We start from the raw sequence: 18699 nt of genomic DNA on the forward strand, positions 1-18699 counted from the left end.
CATATTTCTATCACTTTCATTTAAATAATTTAAAAAGTAAACATAAATGTACAGATGCCAACTTGCTCAACTTTGTACAAAAAATATTTTCAAGTTGTAGCGAAATTTTTGTTATTTGTAGTTTTTTTTAGTATTTTTTTTTCATTTTAAGTAATTTTGTGACCACTACATAACAAAAATTCAAAGTATCATATTAAATATAACGTGGTGATCTTTGACATTATCGGTCAATAGTTGTCGTGTGTATATTCATCATTTGCCTCTCTTCATCAATTGTAAATCTTCATTTAATGTTTTAAGTCTGCAAACTTGCGTCAAATTCTCATCTCAATCAACTTAAGGTGAAGTCCTTACCCTTCATCCTATTTGAGTTTAAATTATATTATTGACGCACCACTAATTTCAATATTTGAAGATGAATGTGAAGAGGGTTCATCTAAGACCTCAGACTCCCAGTTCAAACATCATTAAGGCCATCTCGCGATGACATTTTTATAGAGTTGGCGTAATTATCTCTTATTCTACAAGTTTTACTATTTAATTCGCTACTTGTTAAGTAAAACTTTCGGCATTTTTTTAAATATACTCCAATTAAGGCATCACCCTTAAACCAAATCTGAAATGAATCACTTATAACTTTCGATATAATCATAAGTGATAGCTTAATTATTTCATTATTAGGTTTTATTTTCCAGAAATAATAATATATTTGTCTGCTATGGTACATTAATATACACCGAAGAGTCATTACATTATGACCACCCTCCATCTATAACAATGGGCTCGCCCAGGTTTTCATGGTTTCCGAGGGCACATTAGAACCCATAATCCTCATAGAACAATCCCTGACATCTGTAAGCTACTTGAACATAGTTGCAGACCAGGTTCACCCATTCACGGCAACAGTTTCCAACATGGTGTTTACCAACAGGGTAATATGCACCATGTCATAAGGGTCGAATCGTCGAGGAACATTCCAGTGACTTTCAAGTCATGTCTTGGCCCCCAAATTCACCTGCCCTTAATGCAATAGAGCATTTGTGGTCCTACTTGGAAAACCTAACTCGTGCTGCTACGCTACCCCCTCGCAATGTGAGGGAATGGCAGGACCAGTTGGTGAGAGCTTGGTACCAGATACCTCAGACTACCTATCAGCACCTTGTGGAATCANCCCCCAAATTCACCTGACCTTAATCCAATAGAGCATTTGTGGCATCACGAGCACTCCTACCTTCGTGCTGCCAATCTACCCCCTCGCAATGTGAGGGAATGGCAGGACCAGTTGGTGAGCGCTTGGTACCAGATACCTCAGACTACCTATTAGCACCTTGTGGAATCAATGCCACGGCGGGTGCTAGCAGGTTTGAGGGCTAAAGAAGGTCCTACATGTTATTAGCAGGGTAGTCATAATGTAATGGCTCTTCGGTGCATACATTTATAGGTAGGTACATTATTTACGTCGCACTATAGCTGCATAATGGGTTATTGCCGACTGTCTGGGAAACATCCCTATGATCCGAAGACATCCCTACTTTGGTTGCCTGACGTCTTGCTCACGAAGTCAAGCACTTTACTGTAGAACAGTTTAACGAGGACTGATACCGCGTACTCTTGGTCCCTACGTGGACTGATCAAAGTGGTCACCCAAACGTTTACTGACCGCAGGCAGTGATGCTTGACTCCGGTGTTCTATTGGGAACAGTGTTTTACGATCATTTGACTGCGGGACATGTTCATTCATAATATTAATACTTGAACTGAGATCAACGTCCACTCCTTATTTATGACTAAAGTGGTAGATAACAGAATGAAAAAAATATGCTTCACCACTTTTTTTATATGGGTATTTTTCATAAAGATACCACTCTTTGTTGTTGGACGTAAATGGTTTAAGACAGGGATCGGCAAACTTTTTAGGTCGAGGGCCAAAAATCAAAAAAGAAAAGTTTGGTGGGCAATGTAAAAATTTCTAAAATAAAGAAACAATATATAAGTTCTAATTTAAATATTTAATGAAATGAATAAAGTGCGATCTCACTTTTAAAAGTTCCTTATATTGAGGTTCGAAGTGAGATGCACTTATTTTAAGGAACGAAGCTAAATGTTAGTCTACTTCTGAAATTATTTTTTCTAAGGTTCGTAGTCCCGCAGTGGACTGATCGTTAAGACACGGTTCCCAGCAGATCACCGAAGTCAAGCATCACTGGCTACGGTCAGTGTGCGGGTGGGTGACCACTTGGATCAGTCTGCGTAAGGACCGAGGGTGTGCGGTATTGGTCCTCGTTAAACTGTGCTACCGTAAAGTGCTCGACTTCGCGCGCAGGTCGTCGGGCTACCGAAGCGGGGGTGCCATCCCCTCTGCAGAGGATCAAAATTGTGATGGCATGTCTTCGGATCATCCTCCGGGATGTTTCCCAGACCGTCGCCAATAGCCCATTGTGCAACTCTAGTGCGACGTAAATTAACAACAACAACAAATCTAAGGTTCGTAGTTGAAAATACTTGTTCACACATATAAGATGAATCAAACATAGCTTTGATTTTCTGACATGAGTTATTAAATTTAGGGAACTAGCTTGGGGAACTTGGTAAAACTCAAACTTCGGCACATTTAGAAACAACTGCTTCAGATGATTGTTAGATTGCAACGCAATTAATTCAAGCTGCAAATCCGACCTCACTGTTTCACAATTTACGGTGACAGGCATGGTAAAAATATCTAATTCTGTTTGAATGGCACTGAAATATTGATACCTGTAACTAAGAATGGAGTTTTTTCAAGCCATCCTCATAATTCTTAAGCTTTTCCTTACATACTGAGAGTATTGAATTTAACCTCGGGAAATGAGACAAGTCGTTCTTAGTTAGCTGCCTGGCAAACAAATTAAGCTTCAGTTTTAAAGCTTTGAGATGGGCCCTGACATCATCAATGAATTGATTTTTCCCTTGCATCTTAACATTCAAGTTGTTTATATGACAAAGAAGATCTGTGAAAAATGCCCTTCTGTATCTTCGAATATAAAATAGATGTATAAATAGTATATTGTTTGTATTCGCAACTCATCGGCAAGTTAAAATTCTAGCCGCGGGCCGGATAAAATCTTCCATCGGGCCAGAGTTGGCCCGGGGGATGTAGTTTGCCCATCCCTGGTTTAAGAATTCTAAAGAGAAGCTTAAAAATTCTTTTTATCGCGACGCTACGACAATGTTAAGTAAGAAATCAGACGAGAAACGTACTTTGGATAAATGAACATTACTTAAAAATAAATATTTTAAGCATTAAAATATTGCTTAAAACGAAGATAGATGAAATTTTTAAAGAGAATTATTCATATGGTTCAGTCAGAAGCACGGTCAAAAGTTTTAATTTCCTGATATTATTTTTAAATGAAATGTATTTCACCATATGTCTATACCAGCGACTAAAAGTAAGTTGAATTATTATTATTCATTTTTTTTTAAAAATAATCCTTCGTTTGGAATTTATTTATTAATTATCCGCATATATATGCAGGCTTGTGCGTTGATTAAAAAGTATTAGCAAATGAAAAATTGCGCATCACAAGGATTCATCAGGCTACTTATACGCTCCATTCCCATGCTATTCGGGACTGCTTAGTGGACGAAACCACTAAGCCAGGTCTTTAGTGCTAATGTTAAAGTTATTAATGGGAAATATAAATCCTTAATAAGGATACCATTCTAATCTTCCACTTCCTCTCTCTCTCTTTATTTTATATATACATAAAAAAAAAAAAAAAAANAAAAAAAAAAAAAAAAAAAAAAAAAAAAAAAAAAAAATTTATTAAAAAGAAGAAAAAAAATGCGACGAGACACGAGTAAGTTAATCAAACTGAAAATGAAATGTTAGTGTAAAAAGTTTGCTACCTTTTTAAATATTCAAGATAAATCTTTCACTAAAGATGGAAGAAATTGACAGTAACTAACTGAAAAAAAAAGCTTTGATTCAGCATTTTTCTATTTATCCAAGAATTGTCAGGTATAGTAAAATCGTGTCCAAAACTTTCCACGCACGGGAAAATGAAATGTAAGGTTTGTAAATATTTGTTTAGCTAGTTAATATGAATTATAGTGAACTCTCACTTATGCACCGGTGTAAGGGGCCAAGAGAAAAAAGCGCATAAGTGAAAGAGGCGCATAAGTGAAAAACTTCAAAATTCTAAAACGCAACTTAAATTGCAGTGACAATATGAATAAATATGTTTCTAAGGAATAAATGCTAATATTTATACTGTTTTGGTATTTACTATAATTATACAAAGAAAAAATTGAACATACCTTAAGACAATTTATTTTCTTACAAAATAATCTTAATACATGTTTGTATTTGTTTTTGCCGACGTTATTCAGAAACAGTTTTTTCCAGTTCATATAAATGGGATAAGGGGGAGTTTCAGAAGCACAATTAAATTGTAAATAGTCAGGAATAGTGTCTAAAGCTTTCAATACTGCTGTGTGATTTGGAAGAACTTTATCATCTCGTCAGTATCATTCACCACGTTCTCATCGTTCACAAGTTTCAGTTAGATATAAATGAACAGTTCTTCACAAAAAATTTGAGTTTTATGGGAGGGGGTGAAACATCACGTGATAAATTTCTAAGAAAAGTACTTGACGTCATAAAATGCTGCACAATAAGTTGTTCAAGTACTTCTGTCACTAAACAGATCACCTCCTTTTATTTACTAATAATGTCCATCTGACTGCAAGTAAGTGATCGCGGCCTCTTTCATCTTTCGTATTCCAGGTGTCTTTTTTTTCTTCTAGAAAACAGCATGGGAGTAAAACTAACCTCTGGACAAGAGGAAGAACGGTCATTTTCTAAAAGATGAATGGGCTTTCATTGTTGTTGGTGTAACATATAAGACACCCTATTCAAAATTCTAAAAAGAATGTCTTTCCAGAAACAGCAAAAATGAAAAGGACACAGGGGGAGGCAAATTCAATAGGATCTAACAACATATTTTTTTTTTATCTGTAACAAGGATTGCTTATTTGCTTCATTTTTGATTTAAAACATTTTCTTTTAAAGAAAAAATATTTAAAGGATTAAAAAATTAAAATGTTAGCATAAAATTTCGGCGCATAATTGAAAAATTTATTTTTAGAGCAACGTATAAACGAAGGATGTTTATCATTATTTTCCCATCTAATGTACTGGGACCTATAAAATTCGTCGTATAAATGAAAAAGGTGCATGAAAGAGGTGGTGTATAAGTGAGTGGTCACTGTATTAATATAGCAAGTAATTTTTTTCTTTCAGGAATATATAAGTTATACGAATTTTTTTTTCCTTTGTACTCGCTATCTAAACTTTTATTGCTTGGCCAAAAAGGGGAAAATGCAGTCTGTATAAAAGGGTATTTCTTAATTTTAAAAATTATCTTCTTTTAGGTTAATAATTGAAAATGTTAAAAATTCAATTTAAAAGCTGTATTTTATATATTTTTTGCCATTTGTGTAGTCAAAACGCAATTCAGCCATATTTTCTTTCTTTCAATGCCTGAAAAAAAATGCAATTACAAAATTCTCCTGCCATCACTTTTTGAAATTATAGGGGTAAGATTGAACAAGATAAGTGAGTAACTGAAAAGAGGCAGTGTATGCTGCACTTAATAATAAAATTACGAGCATTTGTTTCATTTTGTTACTTAAAATTTTATTTTTTGTTATTTTTACTTCTTTTATGTAACCCGTTAAAATCCAAGCTTACTCTGAAAATTGCAATAAAAAATCCTATCTAGTGACTTTTGCTTCAATTTAAAAATTCGAAAGCTTTAGATACTCAATGTAAATCCACCCTCTTTTTAAAAACAAGGATAAAACTTGAAAATTTGAATTTTTTGAGATTTTTTTTCTTTAGACATTCTACATTTATTTTTTTTTTTCATTATCAAATTCTAAACTCAATTCTTTTAGGTACATTTTCAAAAAGATATGCTAAAAATGAAAAACGTGATTTATAAGAGCGTTTTTTTTATTATTTTTTTTTAATGAAATCAAAAAAGTTAAGTGGTGCAATTTTGCCTCCAACTGGATGCCATGTGTATAAAGTTCTAGTAAGAATGTACCTGAAAAGCAGAATGTAGCTTTTTGAATATTTTGATTGGATAGCACTGGAAAAACAGAAAAAGATTTTTTGAGTGCGCCGCGCTACCTGGTTTTGATTATCAAAGTAAATTACAACTCGAATTGCATGTTTTGAATTTGTGACGTATTCACTCTTTAAAGTTGTCGACGTGATTTAATGTAGAAAATCCATTGATTCGCTGAGGCCAGCCAAGAACTCTAGTGAGGACATTTACGTAAACAAACACGCCGACCTGACTGCTGATTACTATTCGTTTTCCTCAATAAACCCAGTTGATATGTTTGTGATTATGTGATTCAAATTGCGAAACTTTTGGGCTGTTTTAGAGAGTGCTTTGATGGTCTTACTGTACTAGAGTGAAAAAGAAAAGCTTACCTGAAGAATATACAATATGACACATTCGGGTAATTTTTATTTTTATTTCATCCCCCTCCCCTGTGGAAGTAAACAGATTTCGCTGTTTGATCGCTATATGAGGAAGTTTTCTCGAAAAATCTATTTGAATTTGTTATTTTTAATCGGATTTTATTTGCATTTTATTAAATAAATGAAGAACATAGTGGAAAAACATTTTTAGGGACATTGTTCCTGAATTTGAGAAAATCAGTTTTTCAATGTACGGCACATTGGGGTGACATTATTCTTTGATCCCGACTCCTGTTGAATTAAGTACGTTTTACTGCTTGATCCCTTCATTAGGAAAGCTTCCTTCGATAAATATACTTGAAATTTTTTACTTTTTATTTGCGTATTCTTAAAAATTTGAAGAATATAATGGAAAAACACCTTAGGTGACATTTTTCATAAATTTGGGAAAAATCTGAATTTTTAATGTATTGAAGTAACAGGATGATCTTAATAAATTACAGTTCCTTATTGCTTATTAGTTACATTTATACATGTTATTTTTGCATAAATAAATATTCATACATTGCATAAAAACATAATTAAATATCCATACATTGTATATATATACATAATTTTCATTCACTCTATATTTTAAGAACATTGAATTTTTTTGATGTTTTCATTGTTTAGGAGTTTTATTCACTCATGTTATTTATACATAAATAAATGATTTGTACATTGTATGTATGCCTTATATCCATACATTGTATAGAAATAACATGTTATTATTTCTCTACAACATAGAGAAATGTCCATATAGAAGTAACAAGGTCATTACATTTGTCACTTGACAATTATATTGTTAGTTAACCATATTTTCATTATTCATTATATCAGCATTTTCGTATCATTAGTTATTAACTACATACAAATCACATTTTATATATTAGTCTTGATCATTTCATTAATATATAATATCATAGTTATCATTATTGAAGAGCTTTATGCCAAAAAGAAAAAAAAACTGATATAGGGCTTAAATGAATTAAAATGAAAATAAGAAATTTAGCTTTAGAATACATTGTAGCATCATGAATATGTTTACAAAACATCTCATTCGATTTGTAGATAACTTTTTTTTAAATACTTCATTGAAAAAGTTTATCCTAAGGGTTAGTGGTGCACTATTTTTTCCCTAAGGAAGGCCAATAGGCTAATAAGTTATCTTTAGAGGTTTTAAGCTATGCAACATTAATGTCAAATCAAAAACAATTAATTTACTTACATTAAATGAACCAAATTAAATTTATTAAATTTTCTGAAAATACATAGCTATCTTGAGAGTTCTTGTTCAATTCAAGCTATTGAAGTATATCTATATGTCACATCATGTTCATTTACATACTCCTCTATAGCATGTATTTAGAATAACATATTAAAATGGTTATCAAATCAAAATATAGCTTAGAATGATTAAAATTATGATTCCTCAGAGTTCTCCCTAGGAATAAAAAAGGGCAGGGTGCTTCCTCACATTAAAGGGCACTTTGAGTTTTGAAAAGGCATTCACTTACCACCTTTAAAATTTAATGAAATATGTAATATTATGTAATAACTGATTTTGATCCCCTATTTTTAAATTACTATATGAATGTGTATATTTCACAAAGGAATTCTCACTCATTATCAAAATAACAGAAGAATTTGAAGTTTATGAAAAATAATTAAAGGCAAGCTAAAAGACAATCTTTGTGCATAAATTTTCTTCAAAAAAAAAAAAAAAAAAAANAGAAAAAAAAAGGAAGAAAAAAAAAAGGCTTAATTGATGAATAACTTTAAAGCTTTTTTTATATTTTGAGCTAAAAATTATAAGAAAATAAGCATTTAAAAATGCATTTTTAAATAAAATGTATTAATTTAAAAAAAATAAAGGTAATATTTAAATTTACTATAAAATTCATTAATGTACCCCTACCACACTCATAGTTTAAGGATGTAAATATCTCTGGGGCTATATCTGTTATGAAAACTTTATCTATATTGCTAGACAACACAAGATAAATCTTACTAAAATGAACGAATAAAATTAAAAAATAAATAATTATCAGTAACTGAATAAATTAGAAGTGGATTTTGAAAAAAAAACCTTTTCCTGAAAAAACAAAAACAGAGACACAGTTTTTAAGGTATTATTTTAACAAAAAGGGCAAGGAGGGTGCATTTATAGGTATCAACATTTTTAGAAGGGTGAGTCACAGTACCGTCTTTACGCATGGGCACACCCGGCCAGTTCCCGGGGTCCCTTGAGAATCTTAATTTGTATAAGTTGTATTAAAAATAAAGCTAATAATAGGCAACATTGCCTTATGTATTTTTCGAAATAAATATTGTATAAAGTGTGCATTTTTTTTTTACAAATAGTAATTAATTATCACGTAAACACCAATAATTTGATTAGTTTATCACCAAGAAAACTTAAAAAGGCAACCAAAAATTCGCGAAAAGTTTAGGTACTTGGGCGTTGAAAGATGAAAGATGTTTTAACAACAGTTTAGTTTGACAAACTTACTTACTTACTTACTTACTTATCCTTTACGTGCCTTGGGCACTTAAGGCCTCCAGCATATCCCTCCAACGCCTCCTGTCTTTAGCAATTGATCAAACTAATTCATATCTTTTGATTTTTTTTTATTTATGCCTTTATGTGTATTTAATTTGAATTAACTTCCTTAGTTTTGAAAACTATTTAATTATTTGAGGATTACACTGGTTAACATCTAATTTTTTTTTATTTTTAAATATGCATAGCTTTATTTGAATTTTTGGGGTAATCATAATGTGTTTAAATTTGTTAAAATTATTGCATCATATCTTAAAAATGATTTATTTTATGTATGCAAAGTTTTTTAGTTCGCTTTTAAACATGCTTATGTATGCTTTAGGGGGTCAAAAACATTTTTGTGCCCGGAGTTCTTGCATACCATTAAGACAGTCCTGGCGAGTAACCCTTCTAAAAATGCTTAGGAAGAACACTGATTCCTAATAGGAAAAATTTTCTTAGATACATATATTTTTATGTGTTTCAACAAAACTGATTATCTTGCTAAATTAGTTTAAAAAAGCATGTTTTGTAGTTTTTTCATTTGAAAAAGTTTTTTTTCTTTAAGTGGTAAAAGCTCTTTTGTTCTGCCATCAAATTGTGTTTCATTATGTAGGCAAAGGGCTATTTTTTCATTCAAAACAATATTCGACTTCTGATAGTAAGTTTCAGATAGTCTTAGTTGGGAAAATGGAATTCTTTCTATATGTGCCATTTGAGCCGCAATGGTTCAGGGTATAGAGCGTTCGCCTTCCGATGAGGCGAACCAGGTTTGAATCCCAGCAATGGATGGTCGATAGGAATTCTGCATCCAGCTTGCACCGACCGCAGTGCTGACTCGAACTATCCTCAGTGGAAGATGGATAATGGGTTAGAGTCCCCTTGCCATCAGGCTAACCATGGGAGGTTCTCGTGGTCTACCTCTCCATGTAACGCAAATACGGGTTAGTTTCATCAAAAAGTCCTTCGCAAAGGTAAATTTCTCTTAATACTTGATCAAGGAGTTCCCAAGTCTTCTGTGTTGGGTTCAAGATTTCCGGACTACGAATGTAGTTGAACATTCGTAGTCATAAACCACCCCCTAAATTGGGTCGGTTGTTCAATGACGGATATAAAATGAAATATAAGTGCCGTTTTTTTTTTAATTTGGAAGAAAAAAAAAGAGGACAATGTCATAAATTTTTTCTTTTATATGTGCAATAAATTCATAGTATTTAACCTTTAATATTTTTTTAATAATATGTTTTTAAAATTTTTTTTTATATTACATTAAATATTGGATTTGTTTGTTCTGAACTAACCTTTTTATTTTTAGGCAACCCATTTAACCATCTCTTGAAGACCTTCAACTTGGATGGCAGTGAATATAAATATTATGATTTATTGTCTTTAAAAGACCCCAAATATGGTATAGTTGATTTAATTTTTGTTTCTTTCTCTCAACTGTTGTTTGTTTTACTTTGTTAGTTAATATTTTTCTATTTTTAGAATTTTAATGTAACACCTCGCATTGCTTTGACAGTATTAATTTAAACTGAAAAATGGTAGGGATATCAAACATATTTATAAGCCTCTCTAAATATTTAAATACATTTGTTTTAAAAGCTATTCATAAATTTTTTTTTAAAGAAGAATAAAATAAATATTTTATAAATAATTAAGTACTCTAAAATTTTAGTAATTGTATTAATTTATTAGTAATTTTTCATAGATGGACATGTTATAATTTTTTATTTTTATACCAAAATTTCTTAATTCTCCTAAAGATATCCTGTAGGCAAATCTGAGTTGTATTGTTTCTTTAATGGAATTTTTTTGTCACTTTTAACTCAAAAATTAATAAGTACAAATTGTAAAATTTTCCTTCAAATAGAAACATTTTTTTTAGTCTTTTTCTCATTTCAGCTAAGTGTGAAATTAGGTTCAAATGATTGGTTAATGCTTAAAATAAGCCTGGCCAACTCAAAAGACATTAATTTAGCAAATAATCAAAAAAGTAAAATTTGAATCTCAAATGATGTGATTTTAAATATTTTTTTTTATGTTTATATATGTATTCATCTGAATATATTGAATATTCACCCTTATGTACTGAAATGTATATTATATAGTATAAAAATTTGAATATAATGCATTATTTTAATATAACAATGAACACTTATGACTACACTTAAATGAATTTAACTATGATAATCAATACTGATGCATAATTTTTCTGAAATTAAAATCTGAATTTAAAACTGACACATTCACAAATACGTGACTGTTGTATAAACTTAAATCAGTGTTTTATCTGTTTTTGTTTTCTTTAATATAGTTTTCTGAAATCAATATCAAAATACCAAAACTAGAATTTATTATATTCCATGTTTTTGAAATTTATTGGAAGAAGAAGAACGTTGAAACATTGCTATTTAATGATGAAATTAATTTTGCAGAGAAATTGCCCTTCTCCATACGTGTATTACTTGAAGCAGCTGTTCGGTGTTGTGATAACTTTCAAGTGAAAGAAGTTGATGTTCAAAATATCCTTAATTGGGAAACTTTGCAGTTTGCAGAAGGAGGTGTAGATGTTGCATTCAATCCAGCACGAGTTATTCTTCAGGATTTCACGTGAGGAATTTCTCTATTTTTATGTAATGGTGTTTCTAAACCAGATATGTGAAAAACCTGTGTTTTTTCCCCCCAGAGGTTTTCCATTATCGTTTTTTTTATTTTTTTATCAGGGTTTTATAGAGCTTTTTCAGAGTTGAGTTTTTCATCATTTTTTGAATTTTTTTATAGTCTTAGAGTAAGTCTTGCTGCATTAATAAATACCATTAATTTAATTAATACCATTAGCTTAATTAATAATTAAACTCTTCAGAACCTTAATTATTAATGCATTTCACTATCAATGTAATTTGCATTGATAAATTAGGAATAATATTTTTTTTTACAGTAATAGTTTAATTACTTTCGTAGGATTAACTTATTCTTTTTTAGAAATATAAAGCAATATTGAAGTATTTATTTAAATTTTGAAAGATATCAATTTTCATAGTAAATTTTTAATGTGAAAGTTATATTTATGCACTTGTGCATTGCATTACTTAGCCAACTGTGTTATTATGTCCGATATTACGTACAGTGAAAGAGTGCTTCTACATTGAGCCCAAGTATTTCAACAACAAAAAATACATTATAATAGCGATTCTAGAACAAGTATTTTACCAGTTAAAAGGAGAAAGGTGCTGTGTATTTAAAGCATCATCTGTAACTACACTCATAATGAAGTGCGGAAAATAATATTCAAACTATAACTGCAATTTTAATAGTATTGTGAAGTAGCATCTCAAATTTTTGTGAGGAATTCCTTAGTACGTTATTTGCAATTTCTAATACTATATTTTTTTAAATGGGTTAATTAAAAATTATAAAGCATAGAATATAGAAAAAAACGGAAATATTTAAATTAATTGTATTGTAAACTTATTATTTATCGGTGATTTGTTAAAAATAAAATGCAATTATGCAAAAACCTACTCCGGTGTTTTCAGGTGAATTTTTTCGGGTCAGGTAGAATCATACTGTACTAGACTTTAGAGTTCTTTATTTTTTTTATTTTTTTTTTTTTTTTACTAGTCTCTAGAATTCTCTTTGCAATAATTTTTAAAGAATAGTATTATTTTCTGCAAGAATGTCTTAAAATAAGTCTGGCAAAATCTGAAGAGAAAAAATGTTGCTGTTGTTAATGTAAATTTTTATAAGAATAAGTGATGTTCCATGTTAGCTTCTTTTAAAAATGATTTTATATTAAAATTGTTTTTAAAAAATTATAGTTATTTAATTGTTGGTACACTGATACTACCTATCTTAATATAATAACGTCCTAGAAAAGCTTCCAAGTAAAATCTAAGATTCCTACCTTAAGTTACAAGAAGTATGTTTAAGTCTTATATCTAAAATTTCAAGTAACGTTACTTGATATTACATGAGTAAAAGTTACAATTAAAATCTAAGATACCTAAAGTTAAAGCTAAATCTAAGATATATTAAGTTTCTTTAAAACATTAAAAGCATACTTTTCCAAGCCTACCCATAATTTTCAAAACTTAGTTGTTGATTTTAATTAAAGATCATTGAGAATTATTTAGTATTTTACTGGATTATTACTTTCATAGATTTCAATTTAGAAAGGTAGACAATAATTGTCAATTGAGTTAAGAAAATTGAGTTCAGTTTAGAAAATTGTTCTTCTACATTAAAAAAGTATTGGAGCATTGTCCCTGTCTCATTACACCACCTAATTATTTGTGCTGTATTGATTTTACTTATATTATTTCAGAGGCTTGCCATGTGTGGCGGACTTTGCAGCAATGCGGGATGTGGTACAGAAACTTGGTGGTAATCCAGAAAAAGTTAACCCTTTGTGCCCTGCTGACCTTGTTATAGATCATTCGGTTCAAGTGGACTTTTATGAAAGGTATAACCTCTTTTTGAGTTAAATCAATGATTTAAAAAAAAATAATTTTATTTCAAGTTTTGCATGCTCATTTCACTTGCTTGCCATTAGCTTTATTTATTTATTTATTTTCTTTTTTAAATTATAAATACAAATTTCCGTTAAGAGTTTAAAATTGTAATAGCTTGTTTAGAAGTATTTTCTGTAGTTTTAATCTTACTTATTTATGTTTGATTGCTTTAAAAGTTTGCAACTTGCATGTTTTTGCTATGTTTGTTTGGAATGTGTTAAAACACCAAATAACTGTTAATTTGCTTTTGCATTGTTGTATTTCCTGTTTCAAAATTCAGTTAGGGGCCATTCTAATATTATCTAAGCACCTAATTGGGGGCTTATGATTTGTGAAGTTTAGCTGTTAAAGGGAAGAAAGAGTATAAGCAATGTTTTCATCACACATTAAAATGCCCTCATTTTCAAAATTTTTTTAAAAAGCAAAATAAAAAATTTAGTAGGAAATTATGCTTGGAAAAATTTGAAATAGGGAATAAAAATTCAACTCGGGAATAGAGCAAATTAAAAAAAAAAGAATTATTTGAAGAGTTTTAGAGGTCAACAGTTTTGAATACAAAAGGAAAACACAAAAGCTTCTTAAATTCTGAATATTCTAGTCAGCATTTTTATTAAAATTTAATTCTGAAATTTACTATAGTAAAAAAAAAGAAGCTAAAAGCCGGAGATTACTACAGTAAAAAAAAGAAGAAAAAAAACTAAAACCAGGGGAGGGGGTGCAACTTCCTTACATTAGCTTGGGAAAAAGTTTGGTATTTACTTATTTTTACTGACAAGAAGGAAGGGGTCTAAAATTGCCAAAAATAAGCTATTTAAGCAGCCCCTTACTTAATAATTCAATACATTCATAAATAATGTGTTCTGTCTTCACCATATGTTGCTATGGAAATAAGAAATAACGCATTTCAAAGAGGAGAACTTTTCTTCCCTGATTTCCTTTTTCTCAACAACCTGATCAAAAAGCTATAGTAAATATTGACCTATCATCCCTATTTGAAATGTTAAGCTGTTAAACCTCATAATAGTCACCATTGCTACTCCAGAAGAATGGCAAGGGGAGTTCTTTCCATAGACAGACTATACATTTACCAGTAGCACATAGTTTTTACTTATACCCAGTCTCTTTACGTGTTGCTTCATTAATTTTCATAAGTATCACTCTTTTCTTATATTTTCACGCATAACTTACATTTTTTCCTAATTTACTCCATAGTTTTGATGTATAAAAATAAAACTTCATAGTTTGTTGGTAAATCTGCAAATAGCATTACTTGGTTATTTCTTTAGGATGTTATTCTTTATTTCATGTGAAATTTATCTCATCCATTTTGTATGTAGTAATGACGTAAACTGATATATATGATGTATGATGATCTTAGCATTGACAATCTGTTAAAAATGTATTGCTTTTTCTGTCAAATAAATTAAATCATCATAATTTATAAATAGATTAGTTAGTAAATTTTTTTATAAAAGTGTCTTACTTAATTCTTAGTTTGAATTTTTTATAATTAATTCTCTGCTTTGTTATTCTATCTTGACTGCTTTCATACTGGGATGCCAACTTCTGCTCATTTTCTGTAGTTTCTGCTGATTTAAATTGTGATGTTCTTTTACCTTCCTGCAAAAAAGAAAAAAAAAAGTTTTTTTTGGTTTTGTTTAAATCTCAGTTCACATTTCATTTTTCACCAAATATTATCATTCTTTTCAACATCAGTATGTGTTTGTAATTATAAATAATATTTTTCACAGTTTCATATTTTTTAGTGCATTAGAAGTGGCCTGCATAATTTTTATCCTGAATTGCACATCTGTATCAATGTTAGTTAATGAAAATTTAGCAGGGTGAATTAAATACAATTGCTAGCTTTAGAGTTTTACTTTGGGTACATAATCAGTAAATATTACTCTGAATTAAAGAACTTTTTTATTTCTTATGTATTGTCCTCAATTTAAATACTACAAACACAAATTTTTATATTTCTCTCGAAAAAATGAAAATTGCATTTTGTTTCCTTAATTTCTAATATTTATATATTAAAGATATATAGCTATGTCTTAAATCAATGTAAATTTCAACAGTATTTTATTATATCCGTAAATAAGTTTTTTTGTAACAAAATAAAACCGTTTGGTTCCCTGCGCAATTTGAAAACATATTTAAATATTACTGTTCAGTAAAACAACTGTCATTAATGTAGGAAATTTTAAAAACCACATTGAATATTTTTTTTAAAATTTTTTTATTTTATTTGAAAGAATATTTTTTTCCATATATTCTAAGTTTTAAAGATTATCTCTTTTTAAATAAGCACAACTATTCCATGTAACTAGTTTGGCTATATTTAAGTGTATTCTGTTTGAACATTTTTCTCAAACTAATATTATATGTTGCCACCATTTATATAGTTTTATTACTGAAATCTTTGCCTGATTTTTTTTAAACAACTTATCATTCAATTGTTTCTATTAGTGGTCATTCTGTACTGATTTAGAGAAGATTTTTCTAAATGCAATAATTCCATATTATACTAACATTCAGATATATCTTTCCCTTTTCATCTCTCCCACCACCACTACCTAAAAAAAGAAAAAAATATTTTCTATGTCTCAAAATTCAGGATACGCATTAGCATTTTTTCCTAATGAAAAAATTATAAGTTTTTTTTTCTCATTTTTTTTTAATTACAATTTAAAATGTGATAATGTTACTCAGCTCATTGCACTTGACCATCGATATATTTTTGCTTATGGATAACAAAAGGTTTTTAAATTAACCTTACATCAAAATTTTTTTCAAGACTGCACATGATAAAGTAACAAAAATAAGTGTAATTATTATCAAACTTGTTTCAATAAACTGGGTGCACATAAACAAGTAAGGTATTTTGAGCCCACCGCCTGTGATGTACTGGTAGTGTATGAAAAAAAATTTTTTATTATATGCACATACCATATAAAGAATGAGTTTTAATTTCATTCTGTACTAGTTTCAAATGATATTTTCATTATTTTTTAATATTTGTTGTTATTTTTTTCCTTTCTTGCTCACTGTCAAGCACACACTTTAAGAATATTATTTAGATCATCTTAAACTCATTTAGAAAAGTAATTTTTTTTTCTTCCTAAATATATAATAGACTAAATAATTTGTCCTGAACTTTGTCATTTTGTGCATTAAAAAAAGGACTGTTAAATTTATACTTAAAATATTTTTTACATCAATCAGGGTGTGTAGCGTTTTTAATGAGTGCTTAAAGGTGCTTATTTTAGATTTACGTTTTTTAAAAGCCCTTAAGAGTGCTTTTTTTATTCGGGGTTTGTAAAAAGTGCTTAATTGTATATCTTTTAAAAAGAGATTTTTTCTTCGACGTCATTCTAAATTGCAAAAAACGCACGATTTTCGCAATTTTCTCTGCAACATTTATCAGAAACTAGTTATTTTTGAATTTTATTGATTTTATGTTTATAAATTATGAACTTTAAATGGTATAAAAATTTTTTTTTATTGCTGCACAGATCCTAATTATGATTTTTTTTGGAAAGTGATTAAAATTTTTTTTTGAGTACTTAAAAGGAGCTTATTTTTTTTTGAAAAATCTGGCTGCGCACCGTAGTCAAGCACACTTTAAAAGTGCTAAGCCAATGTTTAGGTAATCCTAAACTCATTCTGAAAAGACATTTTTTTAAAAAAAATATGTAATGCACTAAATAATTTATCCTGAACATTTTCATTTTGTGCATCAGTCTTATATTTTGAGGACTATTAAATTTAGACTTAAAATATTTTTTTTTATATCAATGATAAAGCTAAATTTTAGATGATTGTGTCATTTAGATATTAAAATGAAACTACAGAAATTCCTGCATTTGCTTTGTCTCTGAAGCTTGGCATCCTTCATCTTTTGAACATCTACTTTCACTTCACATCCTTTATTTCCACCCTTTCAGCACTCTCCGTGACAGCCCTAACCCTGGTGGTGGGAGCAGAGATGCGGCTGGAAAGTTTCATATCGCAAAGCAAGAAAGTGAATCCCTCTCTTCCAGAATTAATTGTTGCTCAAAAAATATCACTACCGAGCGATCTGCCTCGCTCGCATTTAAATTTAAAAGTTCTGAAAGCGAATGTACGAGAACGTGGAGGAAAGAGTCTAACAGCCAACCTAGTTTATCTCGTTTTAAAAGAGAACTGTCTAATCCCAATGTATCACCTCATCCTCCCAATCAGCCACTTCAGTATATAATCTGTCCCTTTCACAGAGCAAGGTCTAGAGGGTTAGTTTTACTTTAATATTTTTTAAAATCAAATCTGTGAAAGTGAGTGGATGAAGGTTCTTTAGTGACATTTTAGTGAATTTGAGTCATTGAAGAAAGTGGATGAAGGTTCTATAGTGACATTTTAGTGATAATAACAAAGAAGCCTTGTCTATAAGTTACCAGTCAGCAAAATCTTTAAATCCCCACTCTAATTAGAAATGTTTGCATCTTAACTTCTACACTCTTGACTTCATAATATGCTACTAAAAGACTGGTTTTTGAAGCGTGCCTCTTATTTGTTTGTTTCCAAGAGAACTTGAAACCTTCTTTGACTTCAAAAACATTTAGAAACTCACTTAGTCCCTTCATCCACTAGGATTTCTGTAATTAATCCCATGGCAAAATAAATTAGTTCTGTATGTAGCTATACAGGGCTAAAATAAAGTTTTTGGCAGAAATGTGACTTAAAACCTTCTTCCACTGAGCTTTTTAATTATTTATATTCTCTGTTTCTTAATCAATTTTGATAATAATAATAATAGATGTCATTATTTTCAGGTGCATTACTTATGAATGCATAATTATTTGCAGGTGTTGTATTGATTTTTACATTTGTCATAGGGTGCCATGACACATAAAGTGACATTTGCTTTGTTATTAAATTTGTTATTAATTGTTATTAAAACTTTGTGTAGATAGATTGTGTAATTATGAAAAGTGGGGACTGATGTAAGCTTTCTTTTTCCTGGGCTTGAGATAATATTTCCTTATTAAAATGGTCAGTGAAACTTTAATTTTAAAAAGTGATTGATTTTGTAAACAAGTTGGTAAACATGCAAAAATTACACAATACATCAAATCCTCCCCAAA

The 18699-nt window shown here is 29.9% G+C and overlaps 2 protein-coding genes across 3 annotated transcripts in view; both read left to right on the forward strand.

The window, feature by feature from the left end:
- LOC107441879 (Talin_middle and talin-RS domain-containing protein rhea) overlaps positions 1 to 18699 on the forward strand; it is a 407839-nt gene that overhangs the window by 113520 nt on the left and 275620 nt on the right. The gene's annotated exons all lie outside the window — the stretch shown is intronic.
- Positions 6187 to 18699, forward strand: part of LOC107441884 (cytoplasmic aconitate hydratase) — a 42986-nt gene continuing 30473 nt past the window's right edge. Inside the window, exons 1-5 of one of the 2 annotated variants that reach the window (XM_016055283.3) lie at positions 6204 to 6516; positions 10375 to 10467; positions 11498 to 11672; positions 13387 to 13524; positions 17524 to 17847. In XM_016055283.3, coding sequence (XP_015910769.2) covers positions 6504 to 6516; positions 10375 to 10467; positions 11498 to 11672; positions 13387 to 13524; positions 17524 to 17847 — 743 coding nt within the window. In that variant the 5' untranslated portion in view covers positions 6204 to 6503. Of the gene's footprint in view, positions 6517 to 10374; positions 10468 to 11497; positions 11673 to 13386; positions 13525 to 17523; positions 17848 to 18699 lie in introns of both variants that reach the window. The other variant, XM_043048362.2, reaches the window with a different exon arrangement.

This window comes from Parasteatoda tepidariorum, chromosome 9 (genome assembly GCF_043381705.1).
Source record: "Parasteatoda tepidariorum isolate YZ-2023 chromosome 9, CAS_Ptep_4.0, whole genome shotgun sequence".
In the NCBI taxonomy this organism is placed as follows: Eukaryota; Metazoa; Arthropoda; class Arachnida; order Araneae; family Theridiidae; genus Parasteatoda; species Parasteatoda tepidariorum.